Here is a 15,595-nt window from a genome sequence, read left to right on the forward strand (position 1 = left end):
TCTTTGCAAGTCTAATTAAGCAGTTAATTGATGCTGGTGCCCTTTAGCATCTGGCATTTAAGATTAAGTAAATAATGAAGAAAAGTGCATGCAGCACCCAGCAATAATTAAACACAGCAAGGGTTTGCTCCCCACCCTCCCTCATTTTAACCTGTTACATAGAAATCTCCGAGGATAACTGTCTTTAATAGCCTCAAATACACTTACATGCCATATAATGATACTCAACAACAATATTCTTCCTCCTAGAGATGGTGGATAGGAGGGTGTATATCTGATCTTAACCAGCAGGTTTTATTTTACACCTTGCACCCAGAGGAAGGAAGAGGTTCACTGCCACAGCTCTACCCAACTGAAGAGCATGTTAAATGGATCTTCATGGAAATGCACTTTTGAATCCAGAAGCGTGAGTGTTGGGATCATGCATTAAAGATTTGCAGTCAAATTTCTCCCTTTCTCATGTGCTTACTCCTTCCCGATGGTCCATACAATGTTATCCATGCATTCCCTGCAGACTATGGAAATGCAAAAAAAGGAAAGACTCAATTAAATCTAAATAGTTGTTACAATGAGGGTGGTGGGGCATTAGAACAGGTTGCCCAGAGAGGTGGTAGATGCTGCATACCTGGAAACATTCAGCGTCAGGTTGGACAGGACTTTGAGCAACCTGACCTAGTTGAAGATGTCCCAGCTCACTGCAGGGAGTTTGGACTAGATGACCTCTTAAAGGTCCCTCTCAACCCAAACTATTCTATGATTCTATGATTTTTTTTACTTGTAGAGCACTGCACTGAGTGTTTGCAGTCTGATCTTAAGAGTCCAGTTTCCTCAGAACGTCACATTTTAGGGCCTGGACTCAAGTTCTAAGACCCCAAGACTTCCACTGTAAGAAACCGTGAAACAGCTCCAGCAGACCCAGCTTCTGCAGCTCCCCCAACAAGCCCACTTAAGAGCACAAAGCTCAGCTCCTGCCTTCCACTCCAGCAGTTTAACAGGCAGACTGCCTCTCCCATACAGAGCTGATTTAAACTAACAACAGCATGAGTGGTTTTCAGTTCTTCCCGAGCTGCTTGACGGAAGGAATTGCTTCCCAAAGATGAGTACCATAGTCTCTTTAGACTCTGTAAGCAAGAAAAGCCAGTGTGGAGACTCATGCCCACCTCCCATGGGTGCTGTGAGTCTTAATTAGTATCTCTAGCATGCCCAGAGACCTTTGGACAGAGGGTGCTACAGAAGTGGAAAATATTATCATCATTATGCCTGCTACCACAAGTGCTGGCATTCGAGGCAGAGACTTCACAGCAGATGGTGAAGTCGCTAGCACGGCTGGCTGCAGTTATAATTTCCCTCATCACAGCCTCTCCTTGCTGGAGCAGGCTTCACCTCTTGATGTCTGAAGAGCAAAACAGAACCTGTGCTGACAAGACTGCATCGTGCCGGTCAGTATTGCTGACACATTCAAACCAGCACTCAAATCACTAGAAGGTAAATCATCCAAGGGACTTTCTAATTAAAAAGAGCTTCACTTTCATGGCAACGCTTTCTCCTGCCTGTCACAGCCAGCCTTCCCCTGAATTCTGATCATTAAAGGGAAACAACAAAGAATTAGTCAGCTTTTGTTAAGTGGCAAACATTCCCACTCTAAACCATGAGCAAAACAAGGAGAGACATTTTATAGCTCTCAGAGCAACTTTATAACTTCTTAAACACTATTTCTGTATCTCTTGCTAATTGCTCATTTGCCCTGGTTTTATGGAACAGCCTGGCTCACGCCACCTTTGACAGAGGAGAGCAGCAGTGTTTAACAGGCTGCAGTAAGTGGGATATGATATGACTAGTTCTAATTTTTATCCTTATTTATTTCTAACTGCTGGGGTTAGCAGCCTAGGACTCCGAGCTACCTGAGGCGTAACTAAGATGCCATTAGCTTTAAATCTGTTCCCAAGTGCTGCAAGCAGCCTCTCCATTTAGCTTAGCATATCACCTTGCAGATGAAGACTTTTGCATACCTGCAGAATGTTCCTATTCTGCTTCAAATTTTTCATTACATCAAAATCTTTCTATGACTCCAGAATACAAGCTCAGGGTAATGCTCCCCTCCTCTTTCTGTGGGGTTTTCAGGTTGTAAAACGCGAAGGATCCTACAGTAGAAAGAATTGGTTTGAAATGAAAGTGAAGAGTAATCTCCACTACTCCTTATAGCACCACGGGAGTCCAAAAACATTCTGCAGGGAGCTTGCAAACGCATCAGCACATCTACGGAGGAAAGGACGTGAGCGTGGAAACAACCCGACCAGGAGTTACTGCAAATGGTGGCTGCTGATGAAAACGCCTTTAGCCCACATCTGTGAGGCAGATCCAACATCCCCACTTCTATCTTGGGATTGATTTTTATCACTTTTGTAAAACAGAAGCTTCCCCTCGCCTAAACTCTGCCTCATTTCAGGGAAGTCATCACAATATGGCAGGCTAAAAAGGGAATCACATGCCGTCGTCATTATCAGCCTATTCACAAACCCTCTGCTGAATCTTTCAGATTGCCTTTGATGCCACTAGTGGTGAGGTTTTTGATGACACATCCACAGTCTGTAGCGAAGGTGGATGCTGCTGCTGCCTCCAGCCCTTCCTTATGGAAGTCTCTGATCTATTTGGCTTAAATACTTCTGCTGCACGCCCATGATGGTGTCTGATCATCGCAGAAGTTAACTTTACAAAGTTGCGTACCTACCCAATAACCCACCATGCTGCAGCACTCCAACAGACCTTCCATGCAATACGGACAGAAACACACTCAGCCAGCCAGAGAAAAGGTAATTCATGAATCTGATTTCAACCAGCTTTTCACCTGTCTGATTTTCATCCATTTTTCACCCATTGAGCTGAAGTTGGTTGTGTATAGGAATTATATAAGAATTCTCAAATGGAGGCTGGATTGACCTGCTGCTCTCTGATGAGGTTATGCCAGATAACCTGGCACTGAAATGGAGAAAATGTGGAAACACTGAAACAGAGAGTGAAGACTCCCTCAGATGCTGTGACTACCTAAACCACACCAGGTAGCTTTAATTTAGCCTAAATAATGGATTGCTCCCAGATGCTCAGAACTCTCTGATGGACAGGCATGACTTTCCCCTGAGTTTTAAGACTAGCTATGATTTAATCCCATGCCTTCACCTCCTTGGCACAAAATAACACCAGAAGCATGAGATAGCTGCACCAAAGCCAGCACCATATGGGACACTATCTCCTCACTGATCTGTGCCATGGCAGGAGCACATCACAGCAGCGCTCGTGCTGCTGTACTGTCCACTGGCGGATTCCCAAGGGGATTGCAAGGTGATGGCTTTTTTCCCAAACAAGCTGAGAGGGTCTTTCACCTTTTCGTTTAGGATACCAGGTGATTAGTAACCACTGGACAAGCTGCCCGGACTGCATGGACGTTAGCAAACCAAGTCAATAGGCGTGAAGATGCAGAGAGGCTTCTCTCCCTTCCTATTGACATTTGTATGTCAGCACCACATTCAAAAGGCTATCACAACATTATCACATCACGGTCTGTGCCATGATTAAGATGGCAAAGTAATTACAAGTGTCTGCTTTTATACGCTGATTGCTTTCCAAATAAATGTCCTCCATTCCAAATAAATCCACTATGGATTAACATTTCTCCTCCTTGCCTAGAATGTATTTGATTAGAAAAGCCTGATCAAAACTCTGCTTGACCATTTTTCAGCACTTCACCATTTTTCTTTTCCTCATCAGGAAGAGAAGCATATCCATTAGTTAACCTTTTCAAAAACATTCTTTTTGTAGTCTAATTCAAAGGAGGAGTATAAAAAACTTGTCAGGCTTGGCATGTGAATAGCTTTTTGTGAGCGCAGGGAACAAGCATTCAGATATCAGAACATCAGCATGGGGAGATAAGGGTAGCTGTATACGTGCATGCTTATCTGAATGCAAGATCAGGGCTGTGAAACCAGCACAAACACCAAGGACACAATCCATATATTGATGTAATTCTTAGTGGGACTCGTGCATTTCTGTGAATTTGCAATTAAATAAAGCCTATTCCTTAAAAAGAAAACAAGGAGTTAAGGATATAATTCACAGTCTATTGAGATCAATGGGAATTTTTTTCCACTGTGTTCAAATATTGCTCCATCTCCCTCCTTCCCAGCATGTCTACTAGAATATTAGAGAAGAAATTACCTGGAATTTGTACTATTTTTAAGCAGACCAAGAAATTCTCAGTTCTTTTAGTCTGCTTTCTAACCCAGCAAATCCAAAGCTCTCCTTCCTTCCACGGCTAACATTTCCTGTATGTTAATCCGCATTAGTTTCATACCAAATAAAGTCATTGAAAACATACAAATACATGTGGGTGACGAACTGATGCAGGAAACATAACTTTGAATCTCCTGACTTTTATGCAATTAAAATATCAACTTAATTGTTGGATCTGTGTAGCTTCTCTCATTTTAATATGTAAATTAGTCTCTATTACTCTATAGCTCAAAGAATGTGTTACTCGGCTTACTTGATTAGGCTGGGAATTGCTGGTCCTGCTGTCACTGTGTTTACACTTTAGTGACAACTTTGCACATCAAATTCACATAATGCGGTGTCATCAACTTACTCATCAAATATAAACTTCTTAAATACAGCCGCTGCTCTAGAATATTGAAACAGCCTTATTTTGCTTCATTTACAGCCCCTAAATAATCAGAGGAAGTGAAAAGGAGAAAAAAAAAAAGAAATGGGAACGCAACTGGAAAACAGTATTTCCCAGGAAAAAACAGCTTCTCACAGAGGCAGATGAGCAAATGAGAAACAGCCCATGCAAAAGGTTATCCTTTGGCTTCTGAATTTCAGTTGGATGTTGCCCTTCTAAAATGCGGAATGAGTAGACATTATTTCTCAGTAGACATACTCTATTTCTCAGTCTCTACACATTCATGCCACCTGATTTGGGATTCAGTGTTAAGGGGTCTCTACTCTGGGAAGGCAGTCCCATTTCAGCTCCCAGCCACGTATACTTACCTGGAAACTGAAATGAGGATTCCAGAGAAAAACAGCAAATTCAGTGATTTTTGTCCCATTATGAACCTGCCAGAACAAGAATACTGCCACCTTGGATAGTATTGAGAAGGAAAGTGTCAATAAGTTCAGTATTTTCCCATTACTGTTATTTTTCCTGAATCTAATAAACATCCCCAACCAAGGGACATTCACCTTGCCGGTACAAGGCTTTTCAAGACATTCCTGGTAACCACGACACCCCTTGCAGTCCCTTGACTAGGTTTCCACTACTCTCTGCTGTTCACCAAGGCATCAAGCTTTAATTTCCAGGAGAAACAATACATTGACAAGATGTAGAGCAGAGATCTGAGGCTCTCCCCTGCTGGAGTGCTCTACCACGCTGGCAGGCTGGTTTCTCTAATGTCAGGGAAATCGTATCGGCCTGAATTTGAGACATCAGCACAAGCCTTTCTTCTCAATCCTGCTGATGAATGAAAGAGCATTTTCAATTGTGTACATCCAGAGGCCTTGTGGCACATGGATCCTAATCAAAAGCTGCTCCGTGATGCAAACTGCTGTAAAAGGCAGCTCATATCACAACCCTGCAGGATCCAAAGGGCAGCTGCAGATATAATACTGCATTTCCTTCCCTTCATGGGAAATGCTGGACTGGAGAGACCTAGCAAGAGCATCCTGACTGGTACATAGCCACCAAGAAGGCAACAACCAAATAACAAGAGCTTGACTCAAATACCCAAGCAGGAAAACACAACTGCCAAAGTTTACCAAGGCCCATAAAGCTCGACAGCCTGTTGGCTTGTCTCTGCTTGATAAAGAAACCATCAGCACAGAGGGATAGAGAAGAACAGAGGGATGCAGAAGAACTACAGCCACAAAGGGTGTTATCTGCAATATGGCAGTTTCCCTTGTAGGAATCACTGGAGCTATGGAAATATTATGCAGGTTCACAGGCTGCCTCTTACAAAAGCAGACATATGCAGGCCTCCAGGAACTCCACACGTGAATTGGGTGGAAAAGAGGGGCCAGGAAGAAATCCTGCAGCTCTTCTGCGCTTTGTGAAGACTAAATACAGTCTGGATTGTAGCCTTTGACTGACACCAAGTTTTACACATTCAGCAGCTACAACAGAACTACAGTACAAGATTTATTACAAACCCCTGGCTCCCTGGACAGCACACAGAGTCTGGAAGTCCTGGCAGTGTCCCAATGGCACCTCTCATCCCTGTTTCACAAGAAGCTGCCTCCTTTGGGGTTTGTTCAGTCAGTGACCGCTGCCTGCCCGCTCCTGGCCTGCCCGCTCGCAGCACACGGATTAAGTTTGCTCGGGGGCAAGTCTCTGGGTGTTTAATGGATTCATGGCATGCTGCCATAGGCAGGGCATACACCGTTTTCAATGCATTCAGTGCTGCATGACTTCATAGCTGTGCTATCTCCAAAAAAACTTGGGAATCTATCCGGATGACAAATGTTATAGATAATAAAAGCAATCTTTTTTAATGTTTAAGCTTCTTGTTTAATGTTTCTTTCAGCCCTCTTGAGGTACTACACTTTTATTCAAGACAAGAAACCTGGTTGTTCACAGGTGGCTGTGCTGACTTCAGTAGTGCAAAGCATTCACCATCAAAGGCCACACTGGTGCTGAATCAGAACACACGAAGGCTTCAAGGTATTTTCCTCTTGTGTCTAGACTGCCCAAATCTATTGACACCATTGTAAAGTAAAAGGGTTTTATAGACTTTGCCTATCAACTTCTGTAACACTGTCAATACTGAAGTACAGGAGGTCTCAACTTGGTTATAGCCTTTTAGGAAAACTGGTATATTTAGTAGCCCCACCTGTAGCGCTGGGCTGGGACAAAGGGATATGGATGCTGAGGAAGGAAATCACAGTAAGCTCTATTTAAACTACCACCTTATTCCCAGCCTTAATATAGTGTTCAGGTCCCAGACTGGTCTAAATGTCTTGCAGAAGAGAAACTAGCGGCATAAAGCCAATAATGATAACTAGCAGGGAGGTGAGGCATTGCCCCAGGGAGGCACTGCTCTTCAGCTGCAGAGTCAGCATGGGAAGGCAGGCAGGCTCCAAGCAGCTCAGGCAAAGCAGCTCCTGAGGACTGCTGCTGAATAACCCTCATTCCGTGTGCTGCTTTCCATATCCTTCGTGTTTTGCACATTAAAGCTGTTCAACATGTCTGATCCAGGTAGCAGTAAGGAACGATTTCTTCCCCCATCAAGAACATGTGGGCCATCTCTGGAGTGAAAGAGGACAGAACTTCATCAGTGCACAGCAAAACACCAGAGGCAAAGACAAGCTCTTTATAAACTTCAGAAGAAATTGGGATATGCAGAAAGCAATTACTTTATTGAAATCAGGCGGGGCACAAAGGCCAACATCCTGCTCTTACCAAAAGTCCCTTAACATTTGAAGACAGCAAATGCCCTGGACCTTCACTTTGTGTCTCTTCAGAAAGAAGGCAATTCCTTTAGTGCAAATTGAAGGGGACTTGGCATGTTAAACATCATGGAGAGAAGTGTCACCTAATGAATCCTTCCCATGCTTTAGGAATAGGCATTACAGAACAGAAGACGAGCTGCCTTCTATGCATTCACCTGGCCCAACCTTGTTTGACCAGCAAGATGCTGGGAGCCATCGGCACAAGGTGAGAGATGGATGCTGCATTTGCCTGTGTGCATCCACCAACAACTAAGGTCACACAAAAATCCTTCATCAGGTGGACTCAGGTTCCATTTGCAGGTGCAGCCCTCATCATGTGTGGATTTCCTATACACAGATGGTAGGAAGCACCAAGGCTTCCAAGCACCAACAGCTCAGCCAACTGTGGATGGAGAACAGCAACTTCTAAACTCCATCTGCTCCTTTTTTGTCGCCTTCTGTACTCAGAAACACATTCATCAGAAGCACAAGCATGCTGGGACAGTGACAAATTTTACCATCTCTGGCTTGTCACTTCAACAAGATTATATTATTTTAATATTAATTCATTATCCCATTTAATTCCAATTAATTACATTTTTACAAGGCCCTGACATGGCAGTAATGCTGGAGACGGCCTCTGCTGAACACCAGATGTAGCATCTCTGTTGGGGTCGAACACCTGCCCTACAATGAGATTCCCCAGACCTTCACCAAGGACCCCCTCTTCCTACTTTGCCCTAACAAGGGAAAAAGGACACTGAAACCATTGAGATGGATCAATAGCTTTCCTTTTTGGTGGGATTATGTTAAGGAAAATAGTTTACTTCCAAAATTTCTCCACAGATGGTTGAAATCAGAGTTGATTTCCCCATCTTCCTTCCTGGTAGGGGTGCCAGCCTGTCTCTCAACAGAAAGAATATTAAAAGCACTTTTCCTCTTGCTCACGGGGAAAGGCTGCATGAAAGAAGGGAACACTCCACTGTGCCTATGGGATAGCAATAAATCATGAGAGCTCATGGAATTTGCATTACTGAGTTCTTTAGTCAGGAACCAGCTTCCATGGGTCAGCCGTTCCTACCTTCAAATACACTATATTTAAGATGAGAAGACAAATGGAAATGATCATCACCCGAAGCATTCTCATTTCTACCTATGCTTAGCTACAATACACACATCATTACTTCTGTCAGCTCCCCATGAGCTGCCACCTACCTATTTGCTTGCAACTAAGACTGAACTCCATCTCAGAAAAGAAAAATCTAGAGGTCTACTAGGTCCACACAAGACAAAAAAGCAAGATCTAAACAGAAATGGCCTGGAGAGAAACAGAGAAAACCCGGAAAAGCTATGGAGCTGGAAGAAAAGAAGCAGAAGATGCAGCCTGAATACAGAAGAGGGGGAGTGGTGGTGTGTGCTTGTGAAGAGTGCAGGGAAGAGAAACGCAGAACTGCAACAGATTCCCAATCTGGGCAGTGATGCCCCGTGCCACCTTTCCAAAGCTGTTACAACATGCATCCCTGTTCCAGAGACTTGGACCCTCCCTGCAGATGGCAGCCTGACCTTGGAGCACCTTGCTCATACACAACCCAGACCTGGGCAGCCACGGGGAGAGAAACAAAACACCCACGAAGTCACAGCCCATTCCTGTACTGTGGCTGCCACAGATCTGCCCCATCACCACCACACAACCCCATGCGCAAGTTTATACTTGGCAGAAGGAGGGCATGTTGTTACAGCTCACATCAGTCAAACCTCTGCTCTGCAATAGCCCTGGTACCCACTTTAACAGAGACTATCACAGCATAAATGAGAGGAGAGGACCACTGAACTATGTGGCAAGTTGCCAGGTTGTGCTGCAGCCTCCAGCGGTTACGCTCAAAGAGATTTAAAGTCCAGCATAACCTTGATTTTTAATAGAGTCACATTTAATGAGCTTTAACGTCCACAGTAATAATTTCCTTATTACCTATCCAGAAGTCTGAACCATGATCAGAAGAAACGTGCTGCACTCCAGTCCAATGCATTTAATACCGGCCAACACATTAGTATTAAAACCACCAACATCATTGTCCTCAATGCTTTTTTTTGCTTGGTCTAATTCTCTGAACCTTAAGCATCATTGTTGCAGATCACATGAGCTTGTTGAACACAGCAAACCTGACTGGCTAGAGGCCACCCAAACCCCTCACCTCTGCCAAAAAGCCCTTCAGGTTATATGGCAAAATAGGACAGTAAGATCTTACATTTACCTTTATAGTCAAAAGGCAAAATGCAAACTTACATATGACCTTTGTTGTCTTCCCAGCTTTTATCCACACTCTTCCTACTGTGCCCTCAGCCTCCCTTCATCCTATTCAACTCTGACACAAGAGACCTCCCACCTCAGCAGCTCAGAGAACTGAATTTGCCTCTTGCATGTGTCATACAAATGAAATGGATAAACAGACATATGGCTATTGCAGCTGACAGAAAGGGGTGCAAGAAAAATTCCAATTCTTGTTATTTTTGCACAGAAACAGCTTCACAAACCTCACTGAAACCTGCTCCCTCATTATACACAATAAACCTCCCTCCCCAAAGCAGCCAATTGCACAGTGACAAACGGAGCAGAGGGAGTTTCTGCCACATGCTCCTCACTTCACACCTTGGAAATACATTAAAATGGAAGGCATACGGCAGCCCTTCCTGTGGGCAGAGCTGCTGAGATCCTAAGAAAACAGTGAAAGCTGGATCTTCCATTTCTTATCCAGAAGGAAAAGACAGTGGAAGTTTCCTGGCCATGCGAATCCATGGCACTGAACCACTGGAACAGCTGCAGCATCCACACTGCAGATGCTGCATGAGTTAAGCAGGGTAGAGTCAATGCAAAACCAGATGCAACTTACATGGTGCGCTTGTCCCCTAAGCCACCAGGAGCTCTGCCCTGCCCAGCACATCTGGCTTTCATCTGGCTAACTCAAAGCTGCTAATAACAGTCAGTGCCATAACACCCTCAGCATCTCCTGCACATCCTGATATACACAGTCTTCATCCTCTTCTGCTGGGGGACCATATTGCTGAATGCTTCCCCAACAGAAAGGAAGGTTTAAGACTGTTTCTGGCAACATTCCCTGTGCATGACAGTGATGTACAGAAGTACACAGAACACAAGAAAAAACCCAAGATCTTTCCATATAGCCTGGCTTACTATACATATGCCCTGGTCTCAGCCAGCCATTCACAGGGCTCCTCCACCCTTCACTCCCAGCTCTTTTTCCCATTTTGTTTACATGAACCACTTCCATAGGCACTCACAGGCACTCTGAGAATGTAAAGGGCCCTCCTGTGACTTTGACAAATGACACTGAAGTAATTCCCACTCTACTAGGCTCTGCAACCGATCTCTCCCATTCGAGTTGGTGACCAGAAGTCAGAATGATGTAGCACGGGACTGGGGCAAAAGGAAACAAACAGCATCACACATATGAGAGGCTAGAAACACCCCAGAACCCAGTGAGCTGTTTGTTTTCCCGTCAGAATCAAAGGCAGAAGAGAAAACAGCTTTAAAAATGCATCCCTTATGAGCTACTGACAAACCTGGTAACATCCCAGCACAGCAGCACCTCAGAAACAGCTAAAAGCAACTGCGTGAAAGGCAGCAGAATAATAATTCTGAATAACAAATCACAGGAGGCACACGTGAGAAATGCATTCCCCCAGATGAAACGCTCTAATTACTGTAGATGATACCCTAGAGGTTCATTCCTCAGCAACAGAGACAGAGTTGACTTCACCTCTGCATCCTCCCTGACCAGCGCTCTCCTCCCTGGGCTCGAGGGGCACTGTCAGCCCTGTGGATCTGCAGCATTCATTAGATGTGCCAGGTACTCGGGGGCATAACAACAGACAAGGGCATTAGGCAGCAGCATCTGCTGTAATTTAAATAGCAGTGCATGTCAAATTCAAATTGCAATGCAAGAACCACCCCCAAGAACTGCTCCAGTCTCCGTGAGCTCTCAGACTGGAAGCTCCTGTGGACAAAGACAGTCTTCCTTAAATGTCTGTGAAGTGTTTAATGCTTATGCACTTGTTCGAGCATCCACTAACAACAGTGACAAACTGTCATCGTACCTCTAACATCCAGGTAGCTCTTCACTTTATAAACCACCCCATCTACACATCTCACCATCGTATTTTTAAGGCTATATAGCACCATAATCCACTGTGAGATGCTGGAACGAACACATTCTTAGCAGTAATAAAGTACTATTGTTTGAGCAATGGGAAAAGCAAGCTACTTCCAGAGAATTTTGATGTCGTAACAGTGAAAGATACCTTCTTCTGTGTATATTCCTAAAAGCAGGGCTCTGCCATTTTGTGGATCTCAAGTCTCCAGCACACATGGCCTTTGAGTGGAGCTCTGCCTTCCTGGCCTCATCTGAGGAGGATCCTGACCTCTGGACACTGACTGTGTCCACGCTGCTGGAACACCACAGGTTAGCTCCACATGGACATTCAGCTCTCTTTATTTTTAATCTTCTCTAACAAAACTGTTTTGAGGGCAAGGTACATGTGGAAGAGTCACAGCAGCTTGATCTCTTGGGCTCTGCAGCATGACTCAAGTCTGCCTGGTCCCTGCATGGAAGGGTGATGGGTCATGTTTTATTGATATCCTTACCTTGATTTACAGAGTCTGAGAGCATGTCTGGTGGTGTTGACTTTGGGGTAAAAAGTCTCATTCAGGTATGCTCCAGAATATACCGGAGCAGAGCTACAGATTCTGTGCAACGTATTTAGCTCAGTGAAAGATGTACTCTACTTTCATGGAGTATTGAATGTAGCTGTGATTAATGGGGCACATATACACTGATAAACAATATTAATTTGTTTTAAGCCAGGTCTGAAAAGAGTTCAACCACTTGCTTCCCTGCAGCTATGAAAGTTATTTCCTGCTGTCTGTACTACCTCACAGGCTAAACCAGCCCTGAAAGGAAGGAAATATTTCCCTTTACTCCATCGGCAGCACCAGGCTATGAAGGCTGTTGCATTGGCATTTCATTTATCACGAGCAAATGATATGGATTATAATTATTTATCCTTACCACCTACCCTCAGGGCGAAACTGCCACAGGATTGCCACCGCACATTCACTCTCTCCTGCATCAACCCAGCATTTTTTCACTTCCCTTATAACCGTTCCATCAAGCACACTGTCTGCAATGTCTCCATCTGCTTCTGCAGACAGTTCCTTTGGCAGTACGCATGAATAAGTGCATCTTCACGACCAGAAGCCAGCAGCCTACCTGCAATTTCTTGTGATGACTGTAAACTCCCAAGTCCTTCCAGATTCTCAGGGATGGAACCACCTCCTTCGAGCACCCTCACCATCTCCCTCAGCCTTTCGTACGCCTCCTGGAGCTGCTGGTGCTCCTCCTTGCGCTGCTGCATGGCCAAGCTTGCTGGGTTCATGCTGAAATGAAGAACTTTGGTTTTGCTGGGGTCATAGTCACCCTGTGTGGCAGAAACAACAGAAGCAGATTAACTGATTCAACCTGTGCCACTCTGTGTGAAGACAAAAAGTCTTACAGCAGAAAAAGGGACATTTATGCAGTGATAATGTTTTATTCCAGCAGTTGAAGCCAGCCAAACCCAGTATTGCTTCTCATACTCTTGCTACTCTAAAAAAGAAACCAACCAAAAACCACCACCAAAAACCCCCGCTTGGCAGAGCTTTCTCCCTTGCTGCCACCTCCACAGTTAAATTTACCTCCAGATATGAAGTTTTATAGCTGCATTTTACATCCCTTGATAGCAGGAGATTATAATGAGCACACAGATACACCCTTAAACTACAGCAGGACACCCAGTACTAGCCTAATTTATTACAAGCCAGCAACATCCAATGGTAGAGTCATTAGCAGGTTGTGTCAGCTCATCCCAAGCAAGTGAGCAGATAGTTCACTTGCTGCTTTTTTCTCAGAGGTGAGTTGTATTTATAGCAGTTCAAACAGTCGGTCAAGTTCTAAGATAGCAAATTAATATTCTTTCAAAGCGAGAGGAAAACACTGATGTTACATTTGTGATTTCAGAGAGACAATTTCCATATAAACTGCAGGAAGCCTCACGACCACAGAAGTAGTAAAGCATGTGCTAATGTTGGCTTCCACGGCACTGTGCCCAGTGAAACCCAACAGCACCGCCTGCAGAAAAAGGTATTTTATATGGTAATATGTTGCCTTCAATTAAATCTCAGGACCTAAAGTGATTCTGTAAACATTAATTAACCTGCAAGAGCAGCAGGAGGTAGGTGTTATCCCAATTTTATCATTTCGTTTTCATTAAAGACGTGCTAGAACTTTATGTGGGTTGTTCTTTCATGCCAACCAGAGCAGAGACTGAGCAACTTCATCCTGAATTGTTGGTCATTGCTGGTAAGAGACCCCAGAAGATCCCATTCCCAACGTCTTTTTTGGAAAACACTCCATCCACACCGTGTAAAGCACCTCTGTCGATGGTGGGGAGGGAACAGCCTGGCAGCAGACACAGCACTGGTTCACAAATGGGTTTGACAGATTCATGGACAACAGCTCCGTAACTGAATCCTGCCCAGGAAGGGCAGGGGCGCATCCTCCAGCATCCCTGGCTGCTGGGAGAGGGCTGCGGAGATTGCGGGCTCTCCTAAAAGAGATCTTCCATCACTGTGGCCAGACCATCTTCTGGGCTGCATGGACATCAGGTAAGGTCCAGCTGGGCTCTTTTTGATGTTCACATGTGATGTTTGCTACATCTCAAAACTGTTCCAGTGCTGTCTTGCTGGAACCATACTGAAATCCTCCTTTAAAACCTTACTTTCTAGTTAGCCAGGCAGCAGGCAGCTGGAAGAGGTGTCCTCACCCACAGAGATGCAGGTTGTTGTGTTAAGAGTATAGACATTTGGTAGAAAATCAACTCCTCCTTGTGATGCAGCCAGTCCTCAGAGACCAAAGGGGCTGGGGGTGGTTATAACCACGTTGGTTATAACCAATTTGGCACAATACATCAGGTCGTGTTCAATAAGAACAGGTAAGGAAAGCATCAATGTGCGTGGAAACCAGCAGATGCTCTCACTGCTGTGCTTCCCAGGGGGAAGAAAAAAGGGGGAGGTGGTACAGTTGTTCCTCCTAACTACTCTGAGAAACCACTGTGGTGTGAGAAACTGGGAGAAATCAGTTTAATCAAACCTGTCCATGTGGGTGGAAGAGACAGTCACTACTTCATGGTGTAAGTAGGAGTTAAAGGGAGATCATATCTGTATGTCCCAGGCCAAGAGGGGGTGGGTGGAATCCCTTAACACAGGAAGATACAGGAACCTCCAAAGGGCTGCCCTGGTCCAAGGAGCTCACTCCAGAGAATTTGGGAATGTGAGGCATGGAAACCTTGGGTACCCTTCCCAGCTGTTTGCATTCTCCACAGTCAGAGCACATGGTCTTCCAGCCCTCAGCCATATACCATGTCCTCTACTGCCTGTGCCTTGTGGTGCTCAGGACACCTACCAGAACATCTGGGAGGGCAATGCTACTCTGCAACCCCACAGCAATGGGCCTTTGTGACCCCATTTCCATGGGAAGGTTGAGACAAGCAGCCTGGACCTGACAGAGAAGGCATTAGGACCAAGAGAAGACATAATCCCACTGACAGCGCTGGCCAAGAGAAATTTAGGAGAGAACTGAAGGACTGGGACCACATGCAGCATCTTGGAGATGTTGAACAGAGGGAGGATGAAGACAGCTCTAACACCAGCTTATTAGATATATTCTCCCCAGCAACACACTGGCATTTACAAGCCTGTTTCTGCACCCAGCTATCTAAATTCTTGTGCTATTTGCATTTCAGGAGTCTCCCAGACAGGTCAGGGCACTCCTCACTCTCATGTTTGCCTTTCAAGGGAAGAGATTCAACCCTAAAGTTTGCGGTGGGGTTTACGCTGGCTGGCAAATGATGCCCTGAAAATCAGAGCTGCAGAGCCCTGTACTGTGGTATTTCTGACAAGCCAGGAAGCTCTGGCCCCATCTCCCTCGCTGGCTGCAGCACCAAGGTCAGGCAGAGATCACCTCTCCTTGCCCCAGCTCCATCCTGCACCATCACTGCAGGCGCTCACGCA

General features: G+C 45.0%; 1 protein-coding gene across 11 annotated transcripts in view; it reads right to left on the bottom strand.

The window, feature by feature from the left end:
• MAD1L1 (mitotic arrest deficient 1 like 1) overlaps positions 1 to 15,595 on the bottom strand; it is a 366,422-nt gene that overhangs the window by 111,509 nt on the left and 239,318 nt on the right. For 9 of the 11 annotated variants that reach the window (XM_030484959.1, XM_030484958.1, XM_030484963.1 and 6 more), the window contains one exon: positions 12,759 to 12,966. In XM_030484959.1, the coding sequence (XP_030340819.1) occupies positions 12,759 to 12,966 (208 nt within the window). Of the gene's footprint in view, positions 1 to 6,562; positions 7,291 to 12,758; positions 12,967 to 13,204; positions 13,210 to 15,595 lie in introns of those variants that run through there. The other 2 variants (XM_030484969.1, XM_030484962.1) reach the window with 2 other exon arrangements.

The sequence above is a fragment of the Strigops habroptila genome, chromosome 4 (genome assembly GCF_004027225.2).
Source record: "Strigops habroptila isolate Jane chromosome 4, bStrHab1.2.pri, whole genome shotgun sequence".
In the NCBI taxonomy this organism is placed as follows: Eukaryota; Metazoa; Chordata; class Aves; order Psittaciformes; family Psittacidae; genus Strigops; species Strigops habroptila.